General features: G+C 31.6%; 1 protein-coding gene across 1 annotated transcript; it reads left to right on the forward strand.

The window, feature by feature from the left end:
• Positions 1–3,351: 3,351 nt before the first annotated feature.
• LOC118048458 (transcription factor DIVARICATA) lies at positions 3,352–5,764 on the forward strand. Its single transcript, XM_035058147.2, has 2 exons — positions 3,352–4,606; positions 5,018–5,764. Exons 1-2 carry the CDS (start codon positions 4,179–4,181, stop codon positions 5,514–5,516), a joined length of 927 nt encoding a protein of 308 aa, XP_034914038.1. The 5' UTR covers positions 3,352–4,178; the 3' UTR covers positions 5,517–5,764.
• Positions 5,765–13,279: the final 7,515 nt, after the last annotated feature.

Below are 13,279 nucleotides of genomic sequence, written 5' to 3' on the forward strand. Positions count from 1 at the left end.
ATTTTGATTTAGTGAATTCAAACCTTGAACAATTTATCCTTATGAATACATACACCATATCCATATCAAAGATATGCTCTCGAAATTATCCCAAGAAAAAAAAAAAATATATATATATATATATATAACCCGAGATGTTCGGGATAACTTACGCACATCATGACTAATTCCTGAACCTACTGAACATCCTACAAGTCTAGTAGACAAGTAAGACATTGCGGTGATAATAGACGTATACACTAAGGGTCGAATCTAGGATGCAGAGACAGGAAATTCCCTGTCAGGTCCGCTAGGCCACGAACCTCGGTGCAAGAAAATTATTTTTATTGATGTGCAAACTAACCTAAGATTATCAATAACTATTAAACTAAAAATAAATATACTATTTCTCATAATCATGTAATTAAAGAATATTATATTTTTTTTATTTGATAGATAAAGTATTCTCATGCATGTCAATATATCGAGATGGAGTCGCGATCTTAAAGGCACATTCCTTGCATCAATTTGGTAAATTTTAAAAAAAATTAATAATTTGCCATGGTATTTAGTTCCATGATTTGAAATCTTGAATCCATAAAGTTGAGAGAAGAAACGAATCACTTTAACCACTAAACAAGTGCCTTATAATTAAAGAATATTACTAGTAATCCATATAGTTATTACAAGCATGCCTTAATTCACACGATGTGACTTTGTGACAGATTACATGTATATATATAAGTTAATCATTATTTAATTTTAAGTCTCAAGCGATTAAGTTTTACTACTACAAGGATATCTTTGATAATAAAGAAATTAATATGAAATGATTTCTTTATACATTTAGGGATTATATATATATAAATTTGAATTTTTTTAGGGATTTGTTTTTTGAAGAAACAGGTAATTTAGATACAATATCGTCAAATTCATTTTAAGTGGGATATTTTTAAGGTTTGGTTTGACGGTAATAAAGAAGAACAGAAGCAACATTACTGCATCCAGGACTCATCAACCTAATTACTGAGAAAAGGGAAATTGTTAACATGTCCGAAAGATACGAGGTTATATAGATTTCATGTATAATATTGTCCAGAATTTTGTTATAATATGTTATTTGTTTTATGTTTTCGTGAAAATGGGAATCATCTTGATGATAAATACATGCTTGGAGGTCCTATTAGATCGACAGAGGCAAGAAGATCTTTGGTGTGTGTAGGATATGAAACATTGTTGACGTTGTTGTCTGCAATAAGAGCCAAAGAAGACACGATAATTCCCTGCAGAAACATTATTATTATTAGAGGCAAGATTTTCTTCTAGAATTTATCTTTTTTGACAGATTTTATAAAAGAAAACTCTTCTTGACAGCTCCATATATAGCTTTGCAGATTGGTAATTGAAGAGTAAACTAACTACTTCTTACTACCTGCTGGGTTTCGCACTTGATATAACCTAGATAGTTTGAAAACCTATAACTTAATCCGTTGATTAATGTTTACTGTAGTGATTAATTAAAACATCTTGGTTTCTTTTTTTTTCTTTTTCTTTTTTTCCAGTGAACATTCCATATATATTAAAATAATCAAAGAGTACAATTGAGGTTCACAAAAAAAATCAACTTACGTTTCAATAAATAACGACTCAACAATTTTTTAAAAAAAATCTAAACACTTCAAATAAACAGAAAAAATATATATCTTCAATCTAAACTTTATTTTCATATTAATGTATCTTTTTATTGTTTTAACAAAAGCAATTTTTAGTTTGGGCACCTCATATATATATATATATATATATATATAATATATATATATATATATATATATATATATATATATATATCTTAAAAACACTTTTAAGAATCATAATAAATAAATTTCTAATCTTAAAACACCTTTAAATCAGTCAAAACACACAAAATTAAAATTGAATAAAAAATTATTCCTTAACCCTTAATCTATTTATTTCCGATTAGACAGGAGTTTGAAAATATCTAAATAATATTTTTTTTATGCTGAGAGGAACTAATTGACACCCAATTAATTTTTTTTTATATACTAGAATGTGGCAAATGAACAATGTTTTCTTTTCTCTTTTATTTTTTGATAACTTTTACTCTCCTATTCAAATTTCAGGGACTGAAACATAAAATAAAAGAAGTTTTGGATTAAAATATGAAATTGAGTCTCAAAAATATAGGAACAAAAATGAAAATTTTAAAAATTTCAAAGCACCAAAGTGTACTTTTACGCACCTCTATTATATTTATATCTTATTCATTACCTAAGAGGTAAAACATTTAAATATTCATGTTGTATTCATTGAGTTTTTAGTATTTATTATTTGAGTATTATTTATTACTAGATAAAAAATAATATATGTGTGTGTGTGGGTGAATCTTGAGTAAGGTTTTAGTTGATTTTGATAATATAAAGAAAGCCACTTATTCAAACTGGTTTAGTATTCATAGATTTAGATAAAATTATCATTTCTAAACCTAGGTATGGCAATATTGTAGGGATAGTTTATACACATGCACGCACATACACTTATTTTTTATATAGAATAATCACGTCACTGATGACTGCACTACAATTACTCAATTCAAGTTAGGTAAAAAAAACTTTGAGTGTGTATGTTTGTGTGATTCAACCTATATTTTAAATTACTTTATAGTTATTTTTTTTTATCTAGAAAAGCATTAAATTAATATTTTTATGTATTTTCAATGATTTTGATGTCTAATGTTAAAAATAAAAAATTATAAAAAAATATTTTTATTTTATAAAGTACTTTTGTAAAATCATCCTCCATTTTATTATAAAACACTCTTTTTACTATTTAATTTAGAGTTCATTTCTATAATTTTTTTTTATTCATTAAAATTTCTGTATTTATTGTGTTATTGATATTCTATTAGTTTGCGCATGCATCAATTGTATTCGTAAAACTATTTTTTAAAATTTTTAAAATTAATATATATGAAAAACAAATTGACTGTTTCTTCATCTCCATGCTATTTGTTTTTATTTTTACTGGGACAGGAAAATTAGTTAAAAACTATCTTTAAGATATACAAAATTAAATATTTTATCTCTATAATTATACGGGTTTTTTTTTTTATCATCAATCTTTGTTATTTATTTTTTTCAAAATAGTAACTAAGCGCGATGAAAAGGGACTAATTTATTCACATGATAAACCATAAATCAATGAATGAACTAAACTAGTTATGGTTTTTACGGACAGAAGCACTCCCCATAAACATTTACTTAAACATGCGTCAGCATTGTCAAAATTGGATACTGCTTTCTTATTCCACCACCTAAGCCAATCACAGCTTGTCACTGTCAATTCTCAACTTTGATTTGGCCACTCTCTTTTCATTTCTCTTCTCTCCATCTTCTATCATATTATAGGGAAGAAACTTTTCTTTAGCGGCAAAGCCCACAAACAAATAAACTATCCACCAATCGCAACTCAACACCTGTGACCTCTCTCTTTCTTCTCTCGTTCGTTTCTCTTTCCCGTAGATCCCTCTCTTGCAAGAAGCAGTAGTGAGAAAGAGCTGGCATATTTTTGTTCTCCAAGGCACTACTACTTTGTTGTTGTTTTCTTTCCCTTTTAGTTCACAGTGAAAAGATAAAAAAAAAAAAAAAAAAAAGCTAGCAAAGCACCAGTTTTTTTTAACTCAGTTGGGTCTTTTTGCTTTTGCCGCTGTCTTTTGGTATCTTTTTAAGCGAAGTCTTAATCCCATATTTTTTGGGGTTGAAGCTTGAACTTCAAAGTTCCAAAATTCACGGTAGAGTATTGTTTTCCATTTTGAAATTTGAAAAGTTTTTCTTAAAAAAAAAAATTGTGATGATTTAGTACTTGGGTTATCATTGGAATAAAAATTAAGATCTGCTTAGTTGTTGTTATTGTTTCAAGAATTTTCCTTGAGTTTTGGAAAGTTGCAAACTTTTCAAGATTCCTCAATTTGTTAAAAAAAAAAAAAGTTTTCTCAACATTCTAATCGAATGGCTATTTGGTCATAAAATTCTCCACTTCTCTGCATTTCCCATTTGGTGATTCTCTCTCTTTGAATTCAAAGGGAGAGAACAAAAAATAAAAGTGAGTATCTTGAGTGTTTATAAATCATCTTTGGCATGCTAGTTATTTGCTTTGATTGTATAGAGTGATTACCTACAACTATGAATCGGGGTATTGGAATTCTGTATCCGGCCTCGTATTTGCAGAATTCAAACTGGTTGTTTCAAGGAGGCGAGGGAACAAAATGGACCCCTGAGGAGAACAAACAGTTTGAGAATGCTTTGGCTTTGTATGACAAGGATACGCCTGATCGATGGCTGAAGGTGGCAGCCTTGATTCCAGGCAAGACTGTGGATGATGTCATCAAACAGTATAGGGAATTGGAGGAAGATGTTTGTGATATAGAAGCAGGACTGATCCCGATTCCTGGATATAACAGTGATTCTTTCACTTTAGAGTGGCTAAGTAATCAAGGGTATGATGGTGGATTGAAACAATTTTATAGTCCTGGAGGCAAGAGGGGCACGGCGACTCGGCCTTCCGAGCAGGAAAGGAAGAAAGGAGTGCCATGGACTGAGGAGGAGCACAGGTAAGTTACATTTCTTTGGCTGTAAAGCTAATGTGTCTTCGTTATGATTTCGCAATAGTGATAGTTAACGAAAACTGGTTGTGTTTTAAAGTTTCTGGAGGCGAGTTAATTTTCACTTCCCTTGTTCTTTTTCTATGTTGTTTTTGCTTGAATTGAGTTGTAGTAGAATTTGCTGTCTTGCTGAGGTAATTGAGATGAGATCAATGACCAACTTGGCATTTAGCTTATGATAGACCTAAGTGTATTGTTCTTTATAAATCTTTTATAATGGAATTCAACAATTTGAATTTGTCAATGCGCAGTCGAATTAGTTTAAAACTTGCTTTTCAAAGAATGTCTCTTTCATTCAACTATGTGTGTAGTTTTCATGTTTTGGTGTCTTATGTTGGAGATACTTGACATAAACTGCAGGCAGTTTCTTTTGGGTCTTCAAAAGTATGGTAAAGGGGATTGGAGAAATATCTCCCGCAATTATGTGACTACTAGGACGCCGACTCAGGTGGCTAGCCATGCTCAAAAGTATTTTATTAGGCAAAGTACTGGAGGGAAGGATAAGAGAAGATCTAGTATCCATGATATCACTACTGTCAATCTTCCAGATGCCAAATCTCCATCACCAGAAAACAAAAGGCTATCATCTCCAGATCATTCAACCACAACCATGCAATCTCAGGCACAACCAAAAACGGCTGGCACGGTTAAAGGTTTATATGACTGGAAACAACAAAATGAAGGAATAGCCACAGTTTATAATCCAGCAAATTACAATTTGTTGACGACACCTTTTTGTGGGATATCCTCATATGGATCCAAGCTGCAGGAGCAAAATCTGCTTGGAGGAACACTTCCAGGATATCAGTTTGGTCCTTACAATTTCATTTTTCAGATGCAATCAATGCAGCGTCAATAAGGTCATAGATGAAGTGGAGCATTTAGGGTTCTGAAGGTATTGATATTCTATATGCTATTCAGTATGTTGGATAACTTTGTCAATTCTCTATCATGTATTATTGTGAATATGTCATTGGGGGCTCAAGTTAGTCCATATTTATTAGACTCTTGCAGAACGATCACATAGCATATGCTGTGATTTTGCATTCAAATCTGAATCATTGAACCAAAAGGAAGCTTATTTATGTGATGCTTGACTTTTGATTACATGTGAATGTCCTAGCTGTGTTTGGAATTCAATTATAGTTGCAATGTTTAGAATTTCAGTTATGGTCGCAAGGCATTTTCTGTTTGGACTTGTTTGTGTTTTGAATATTGGAATTTGTACAAGAATCTATCCAAGTTGTCCTGGACCATGAAAGGTTCATGACTAGATGGGGTACTCGCCAATTATTGAGTTGCTGGCCTGAAAAGTACTTGATGCAGCTTCCTAGTTCACATGGTGGATGAAATACAATCAGAACGATGAAAGAATGGGATTGAAAAACTCCTTCTGCTCAAGAAAAGAATTCCTGATGTGTTTGAGGTATTCAGATTATGACCTGTAATATTGTTTTGTGCTGCTGTCGTATTCCTTTGATCAGAGAAAGCAGCAGTTCTTGTAAAAATGTACCCTGTCAAATTCTCAGTCCAAATTTGCTTTGGTCACAATTCAGAAATTTTTTTTTCCCCTTGAAATGACGTTATTTGATCTCCTTTTTTCTTGATTCCTTTATGCATATGGTTTATCTATCCCATTGGATGAACGAATTTGACAAAGGAATCTTGACTGAAGTTTGATAGTAAGAGCCACTAGTTCAAGCATCTAATGCTGCCTTCGCTTTGTTCTGTTCATGAGAATGACATTGTTCTTTTTTTCACTTTGTTTTCTGATTTAAGATGGCAAAGTTAAGTGGGGGAAGATCCTATAAGATGTTTCAGAGACTAAATCAATCCATTACTTAATGCAACTTTGCCATTGAATTTCGTTTTGTTTTCTTGTCAAGATTTCTTTCAAAAGCTAATGACAAAGTGGCAAAGACCAGCGCATTTCTGCAGATCCCTTAAGATAGCCATCAGTAGAATCATTAATCATGGGGTGGTTCTCTGATTCTTAAATGTGAACTTTAACGAGACTGTGCTCATTAAAAGAGAGAATCTAACTAAGCACTAGGTCGGCTTTTCAACCATTAATTTAATCAAGTTAAGACTAAATCTTTTCCATGCTCATAAAAAGCTCCTCAAGATTCTCCTCAAGCTTTTTTTTTTTAAAAAAAACATTTTTAAACATAAAAACATACAAATTATTACCTCCAATAAAAGGCATGTCATCGATACCTGAAGTATATCTTCATGAAAATCAAACTTGTCACAACCGTACATAATATTCCAACCCAGATAACTTTAAGGGAAGCATACCCCCCTCATTAACGATTTTGCTAGCCATTCAATTGGCTTTCCACCATCTCCATCCACTGAATTTGACATATTTTCGTATTGCTTTATTAAAGAAAGAAAAAACTTGGAAAAATCTTAAAAATGTCAGTCTACAAGCCAGTAACCACCACAAAGTGACAGCATGGGGAAAGGCTTTTTCAGTGACAGATGAACTTGCTACCCCTCCTGTTCTGTTTGTCTCCTTTCTTTTGTTGCTGCTGCTGATAATCGATGGCACTAAATTTGATGTTGTTTATGCAAACCTTCATGAAAAGCAAACCTACTAGTGCTCCATCGTAAGTTGCTTTGCAACTATTATTCATGGTCCGCCACCAGGCCAACAATTCAGGCAACATGAGCAATATAAAAAGTATCTGACACTTTTTCCTAGCTTCATGACAAAACTGCCCTACTTTTTTTCAAAAGGAGAGGCTTTTATGCAAGTTGCATGACGCATAGAGGAGCACTTTCGATATTTTCTTTTCCCATTTTCTAATCAAACCCATGGTTTAATTTCGAACAAGTCACCCTAATCTCTCACACTATAATATTCAACTAGATATTTGACCTTGATTGGATCCTGACATCGCGATGAAAAAGAAAAAGAAGAGGATATCTAATATCATATTGGAAAAAAAGATATGGTTCAAAGGCTCTTTGTTTACTAGAAACGCTAACGGATCAATAAATATCTATGGTATGAGACTGATTACATAAAAAATAAGATATTATCACCTCTTAAATATTCTACTTGAAGTAGGTTGTATTGTTGTTTCTGTCTTAAATTGCTAATAATTTATTGTATTAAACTATTGATGGTTTATCTATAATATTCTTGACTTTGATACTAGTGAATGTTCAACTTTGATGTTGGTAAATATTACATAAAAGAGTATGGTATTTCTGACTTTGACGTTAGTGAACATTGGGGTTCACGATGTTTTTTAATTCTAGTGTTTCAATTCTTAATTCTGATATTAGTGAACATCGATGATATTTTTAATTTTGACATTAGTGAATACGAATATTCCTGATTTTGACTCTAATAAATAAACAAATAAAATTTTGAATTGAAAGCAAAATATATTTTTTTATTTTTGCAATGATGGAGCCTCTCTTTTTTTCTTTTTTCAAAGAAAGTAAAATTAAATAGAAAAGATATGTTTAAATTTTATATCAGATTTACAATTCACTATATAAGTCTACAATCTAATACCAAGTAAAGTCATAAAAAAAAGTGTGAGAGATCACAAATAAATTCACAAGGATCCCCAAAATTTTTCAGAATTCTCTAATATTTTAAAAGGTCTGTTTTACTAGATATTAAAATAGAAAAAAAAAAAAAGAGGAAATAATATAAAGGAATGTTTGCTAACACATTATTAGCTCAAAAAAATAAACTGGTTAGGGCTGAGGCTCAAGCCCAGCCCGATCTCAACAGTATTTTTACTCAACTTAGTCACTGGTCCAGCCCAGTGAACAAGCTGACAACCATTTGCATGCGTGGATTATTCACCCACGCTTGCTACAGGGGAGAGTAATTAAAATTCAAAGATGGGGAGAAGAGCAGCTTACCTGGTGTAGCTGCTGCTGGAGACGAAGATGTGAGGAGATGATGCGCTGGTTGGACAATGCTCCTTTCTTCCCCTCTTTTCTTTTTTCGGTTGTTTCTCTCTAGTCGTTCTTCTCTCTGGCTCCCTTCCTCTCCTCTCTTTCTTCCTCTGTTTTCTCGTTTTTTTTTGTTTCCTCTGTTTTTTTCATGGTTTGTGTCGTGTTGGTTGGATCAATAGTCTGTTGTGAGGGAGAGCAAAAAATCCTTTGCTAGAGTTCTGAAGGAAAAGCCAAAATTCCCTCTGGTTTTTGTGTTCTTTCTCCCTAATTCTCTCTGTGTTTTCTCTCCTCTCCCTTGCTTTCTGGATCCTCTTCTTTTTAATGGGACAAACCTTGAGAGAAACTCGATCTTTATCCTCCTGGGATCATCGTCTTTCTGCAGATAATTACTGTTTTATCTTTTCTCCGAGTTTGGTGGGATAAGAACACCAACAGTCATGCCATTGTTGGATTGCTGGTGATGGGTTTCCTTAGCGTTAATGGCGCATCGTGGGGGCGATGGAAGCTGGGAAAAAAAAATGGGATTTGTTGTAGACAATCTATTCGGAAATGTGGCTTGGATTTGGTTGTGTTTGATGGATCTAACAGAGACCATTTATTTTTTTGGTTCAGACAGCTTCCTCTGTTCCAGAGGAGGAAGAGGATGAACAGTCCTCCTTGGAATGACGCCGTTTCTTCGGCTTAAATGTACATTTTCAATTTGCCCCCTAAAGATCTGATGTTTTGCAATCAAGTTCTTGCTTTTTGAAAATCTTTCTTTTTTATAATTTCACCCCGAAAACAATGCAATTGGACTCCTGGATTTCTGTTTCATTTACATAATATTCCTTGGTTTCATATTTAATCAATTCAATCCTTAATTTACTCTTAAACATTTAATTCTTTCAAAATTACCTCTAAAAAAATCAATTAACCCACCTATAGTATCAGTGCCTATTCACTTCGGTCCCTAAAATTTAATTTATTGTATTTTGTTTTATCTAAATTAACCATGAACTTTGATATTTCTTCAATTAAGCCCTGGTTGCATTAATTAAACTAATTTAAAGTTTAATTAAGTTCCTAAACTTATCAATTCTTTTTATTTTTTTGCCAAATTGACTTCCAAATTTATAATTCCATCCTTATTAGTCCTCAAGCTTTCAATTTGTGTTGTCTTGACCAAATTCTCAAATTATTTTTTCATTCATTTTTTCATTAATATATTTTTATTTTTTATATTATTATATTTTTGAAAATTTTAAAATTGGGTTATGACACCAATAATTATTTTTTCAATAAAAAAATACATGTTTTTCCACATGTTTTTGCATATAAAAAAAATTTGCAATCAGAAATCAAAATGTCTGTACATACATCTAATTAAATAAATCGATATTTAATCAACAGATAAAAAAGATTAAGGTATTTGATTTTATAACACAGACTATGTACTCAGTTGTGTTTAATAAATTTATTTCTTAGAATAAATTTTATATTTAATGAAAAAATTATTTGTGCCAATAAAAGGTAAAAAAATAAAATTGTTAATGAAAACAAATTGAATAAAACTATAAAGCCCAATTATTAAATAACTCAATGTTGAATGACAAAACTAAAATAATAATAATAATAATAAAAATAAAATATGATTTAACCAGCTAACTCTAGGAGTATTGACATAAGATTGGGATAGCTCCAAAGAAAGGAAAGTTAAAAAACACACACACACACACACAAAGATCAATTCTCAAATAATTAAATATTTACAAATGAAATTGAGAAAAAATTAGTTTTACAAAAAGACTTAAAAAAATCAAATTCAACCTTTGTTAACCTTCGAAATTCATAAATATGGTTATAAGATTGAGACTAACTGCATAAAAGATAAATTGTAAAAAAAAAAGAAGCAAAATTCTTTATAAAAAAAACTGAGTAATGAAACTAAGAAAAAATATGTTTTTAAAAAAGCAATGAAAAGTAAAATTGAAGTCAATTTATATTAACTTGTTAATCTCACAATCATGAGTTTAGAATTGGAATAACCTTATATAAAAAAAATATGAAAACTAATTAAAAAAATTAAAATATTAAATGATAAAAATAAAATTAAAAAAAAAACATCTATTGAAAGTACTGTTCCTAGAACCACAAGTCAAGCTACAGGTTTGCCAAGACAGTTGGTGAGAGGCTACAAAATGTGGCTGATTTAAAGGCCGAAGGAATTTTTGATGTGGTGGCTGAGAAGGTTCTTGTGGCTGGAGGAGCTCTGAGGCGTAATGGGCCAGCAATGAGTTTGGAGAAAGCATTTAATAAGATGTGGACCTGCCTCAGAGAAGAAAAACAGGTAGGAATAGCGAAGGTCTCTTCAAAATAAACTTAAATAAACACAAACCCACATCAAAATGTTCTCTCTCCCTCACCGAATCCAAACATCGAGGGCCGAATCAGTAGAGTTAAATGTTATTGAATAATTAAATTACAGGTATCCGTAAGCCCAAAAAAAGAATGTCAACTTTCAATTCGACAACCGGTTGATAATTCCAAAAAGACTTGACTATGAAGCAGTTCGAGTGTGCAGTTTTAAATTAGTGTTATATATATATATATATATATATATATATATAATTAGTTCCAAAGAGTCAAAATCTTCAATAAAATATGATTTTTTGTAAATTAATTAGTTTTTAATATAGTTTTTTTGAATTAGTTTGGTGCAAATTATCTTTGTTTGTATGTGTAATGGGGTAGATTCAATAAAAATGACTTTTGAACCCTTTTTTTTTTTTTTTTAAGGAACCTAGACTAAAATTATTAAGATCTAGACACAAAATAATAAAAACTAATTCCCATTAAAAATCTATTATCTTCTTTATAATTTTAGTTAATGGAGTAGCTATTGTACTAAAGTCTTTTAAAATCTTCTATGAAAACTAATCAATTTATGAAAATTTCTTACTCCATTTACTTAGGAATATGCCACTTTTTTATAGCCTTAAACTTTATATATATATATATATATAAGGAATGTATAGTTCCAATGAGTAAAGTGTCAAGATAACCATTTCAACCTAATAACTTAAGATTTTAGGTGAAGTCTTAAGATATAATTTAGATTATTCTCTAACACACATCCTCAAGTGAAAGCCTATTGGACTTGAAACTTGCACAGATTCACATTATATTGTGCTTGATTTTTATAAAATAAATGGAGATGGTGAGATTCAAACTGGTGATCACTTGATCATCAAGACTTCTGATACTATGTTAAAAAACTATCTCAACTCAATAACTTAAGTTATTAGGTGAGGTCTTAAAATATAATTTATATTATTTTTTAACATAAAAAATTAGTAAAAATCCTAATTCTATAAGGATTTTTGCTAGGTCAAGCCAATCCTGGTTCCAAACGGTGTATATTATCAAATCTTTATACAATTAACATTGGAATTCATATCACATCACAATATAGCTAGACACATGCATATCAACCAATTAAAACACTCAAACATCTTCAATATATTTAACAGATATTCTAGTTCTTGTTGTTCTTACTTACAATACAGCATTTGAAGTAAAAATAATGTAAGGTCGCTGATATTTCAAACACTTAATCTTTTAACTAATTGCCGCTGCTGGTGATGTCAAAATACAGTATTATATATCTTCCTCACAAGTGAAAACTACGCAGGCAGTGACGTTAGGGGTTTCATGATCAATTTGCAGTGAACTGTTATTGACCTCGAGCCTGGGCATAATGACTTGAAATTAGGATTAGACGTAAATGAAGATAGGTTTCCTTACACGCTACATTTTGGTATGTATTCAAAGCTTGATGACCAAATTAAAGTAATTATTTGTCATCCCCATCATCCCTGTAAGCAATTAATTTGAAGTTTCTATCAAAAAGCGGGATTTTTTTTCTAGATCTCTACATTCTAGATCTTTATAGTGTAGAATGTATTTCGAGCAGTTGCCGTGGGCAAACCGTGGGATGCATGTAGCATAATAATTGAAAAAATAGGCAAAGGTAAAACATGCTTTCTTGGCACCGTCGAGCTTTCTAGTAATGATGAGACGTAAATAGGCACCGTGCCTATCCTGCCATGCAAAACACGAACCATGACCAGCCGCCAAGCTTTCTTGGTTCATCGTCGCTTGCTTCTCACTAGCCCACATAGATTGACCACAATTCCCTATCAAGAAAAACATGGTAGAACTTGACTTAAAGAAGATGCATGTAGCCAAATAATTGAAAGAACAAAAATGAAAAAAAAAAAAAAAAAACAAAGTGGAAAATGAATTGGCATAAGATCTTATCCAAATAATGTGCCACAGTGGATAACATGCATGGCGATGAAGTTTATGCGCGCCAAATCTGAAGACAAAAAGTGACCTGGATGTTGAGTTTTCCTGTATGCCCACCTGGATGTGTCGGATTTATTGACGTTTTTAACTGTTTTTTCTAGGAGGATGTACCTTTCTTTGGTCATGGAGTCCAGGGACGCAAGTGTTAGGATCGACTTGTGTGGTATAATATTGGCCAAAACTTGGCCCATTTGCCAGGCTTGCTTTCAAGGGATGGGCCATTATGATTTTGCCAAGACTCAGTGCTGAAAATGTTAGCGGAAGACGTGGCCTCATTTCAAGCCAAATAAATTCAGGAGAATTTGATTATTATTTCAGGATAAAAAAAGTAATAAGGATAAAGAAAAC

This window comes from Populus alba, chromosome 6 (assembly GCF_005239225.2).
Source record: "Populus alba chromosome 6, ASM523922v2, whole genome shotgun sequence".
Lineage (NCBI taxonomy): Eukaryota > Viridiplantae > Streptophyta > Magnoliopsida > Malpighiales > Salicaceae > Populus > Populus alba.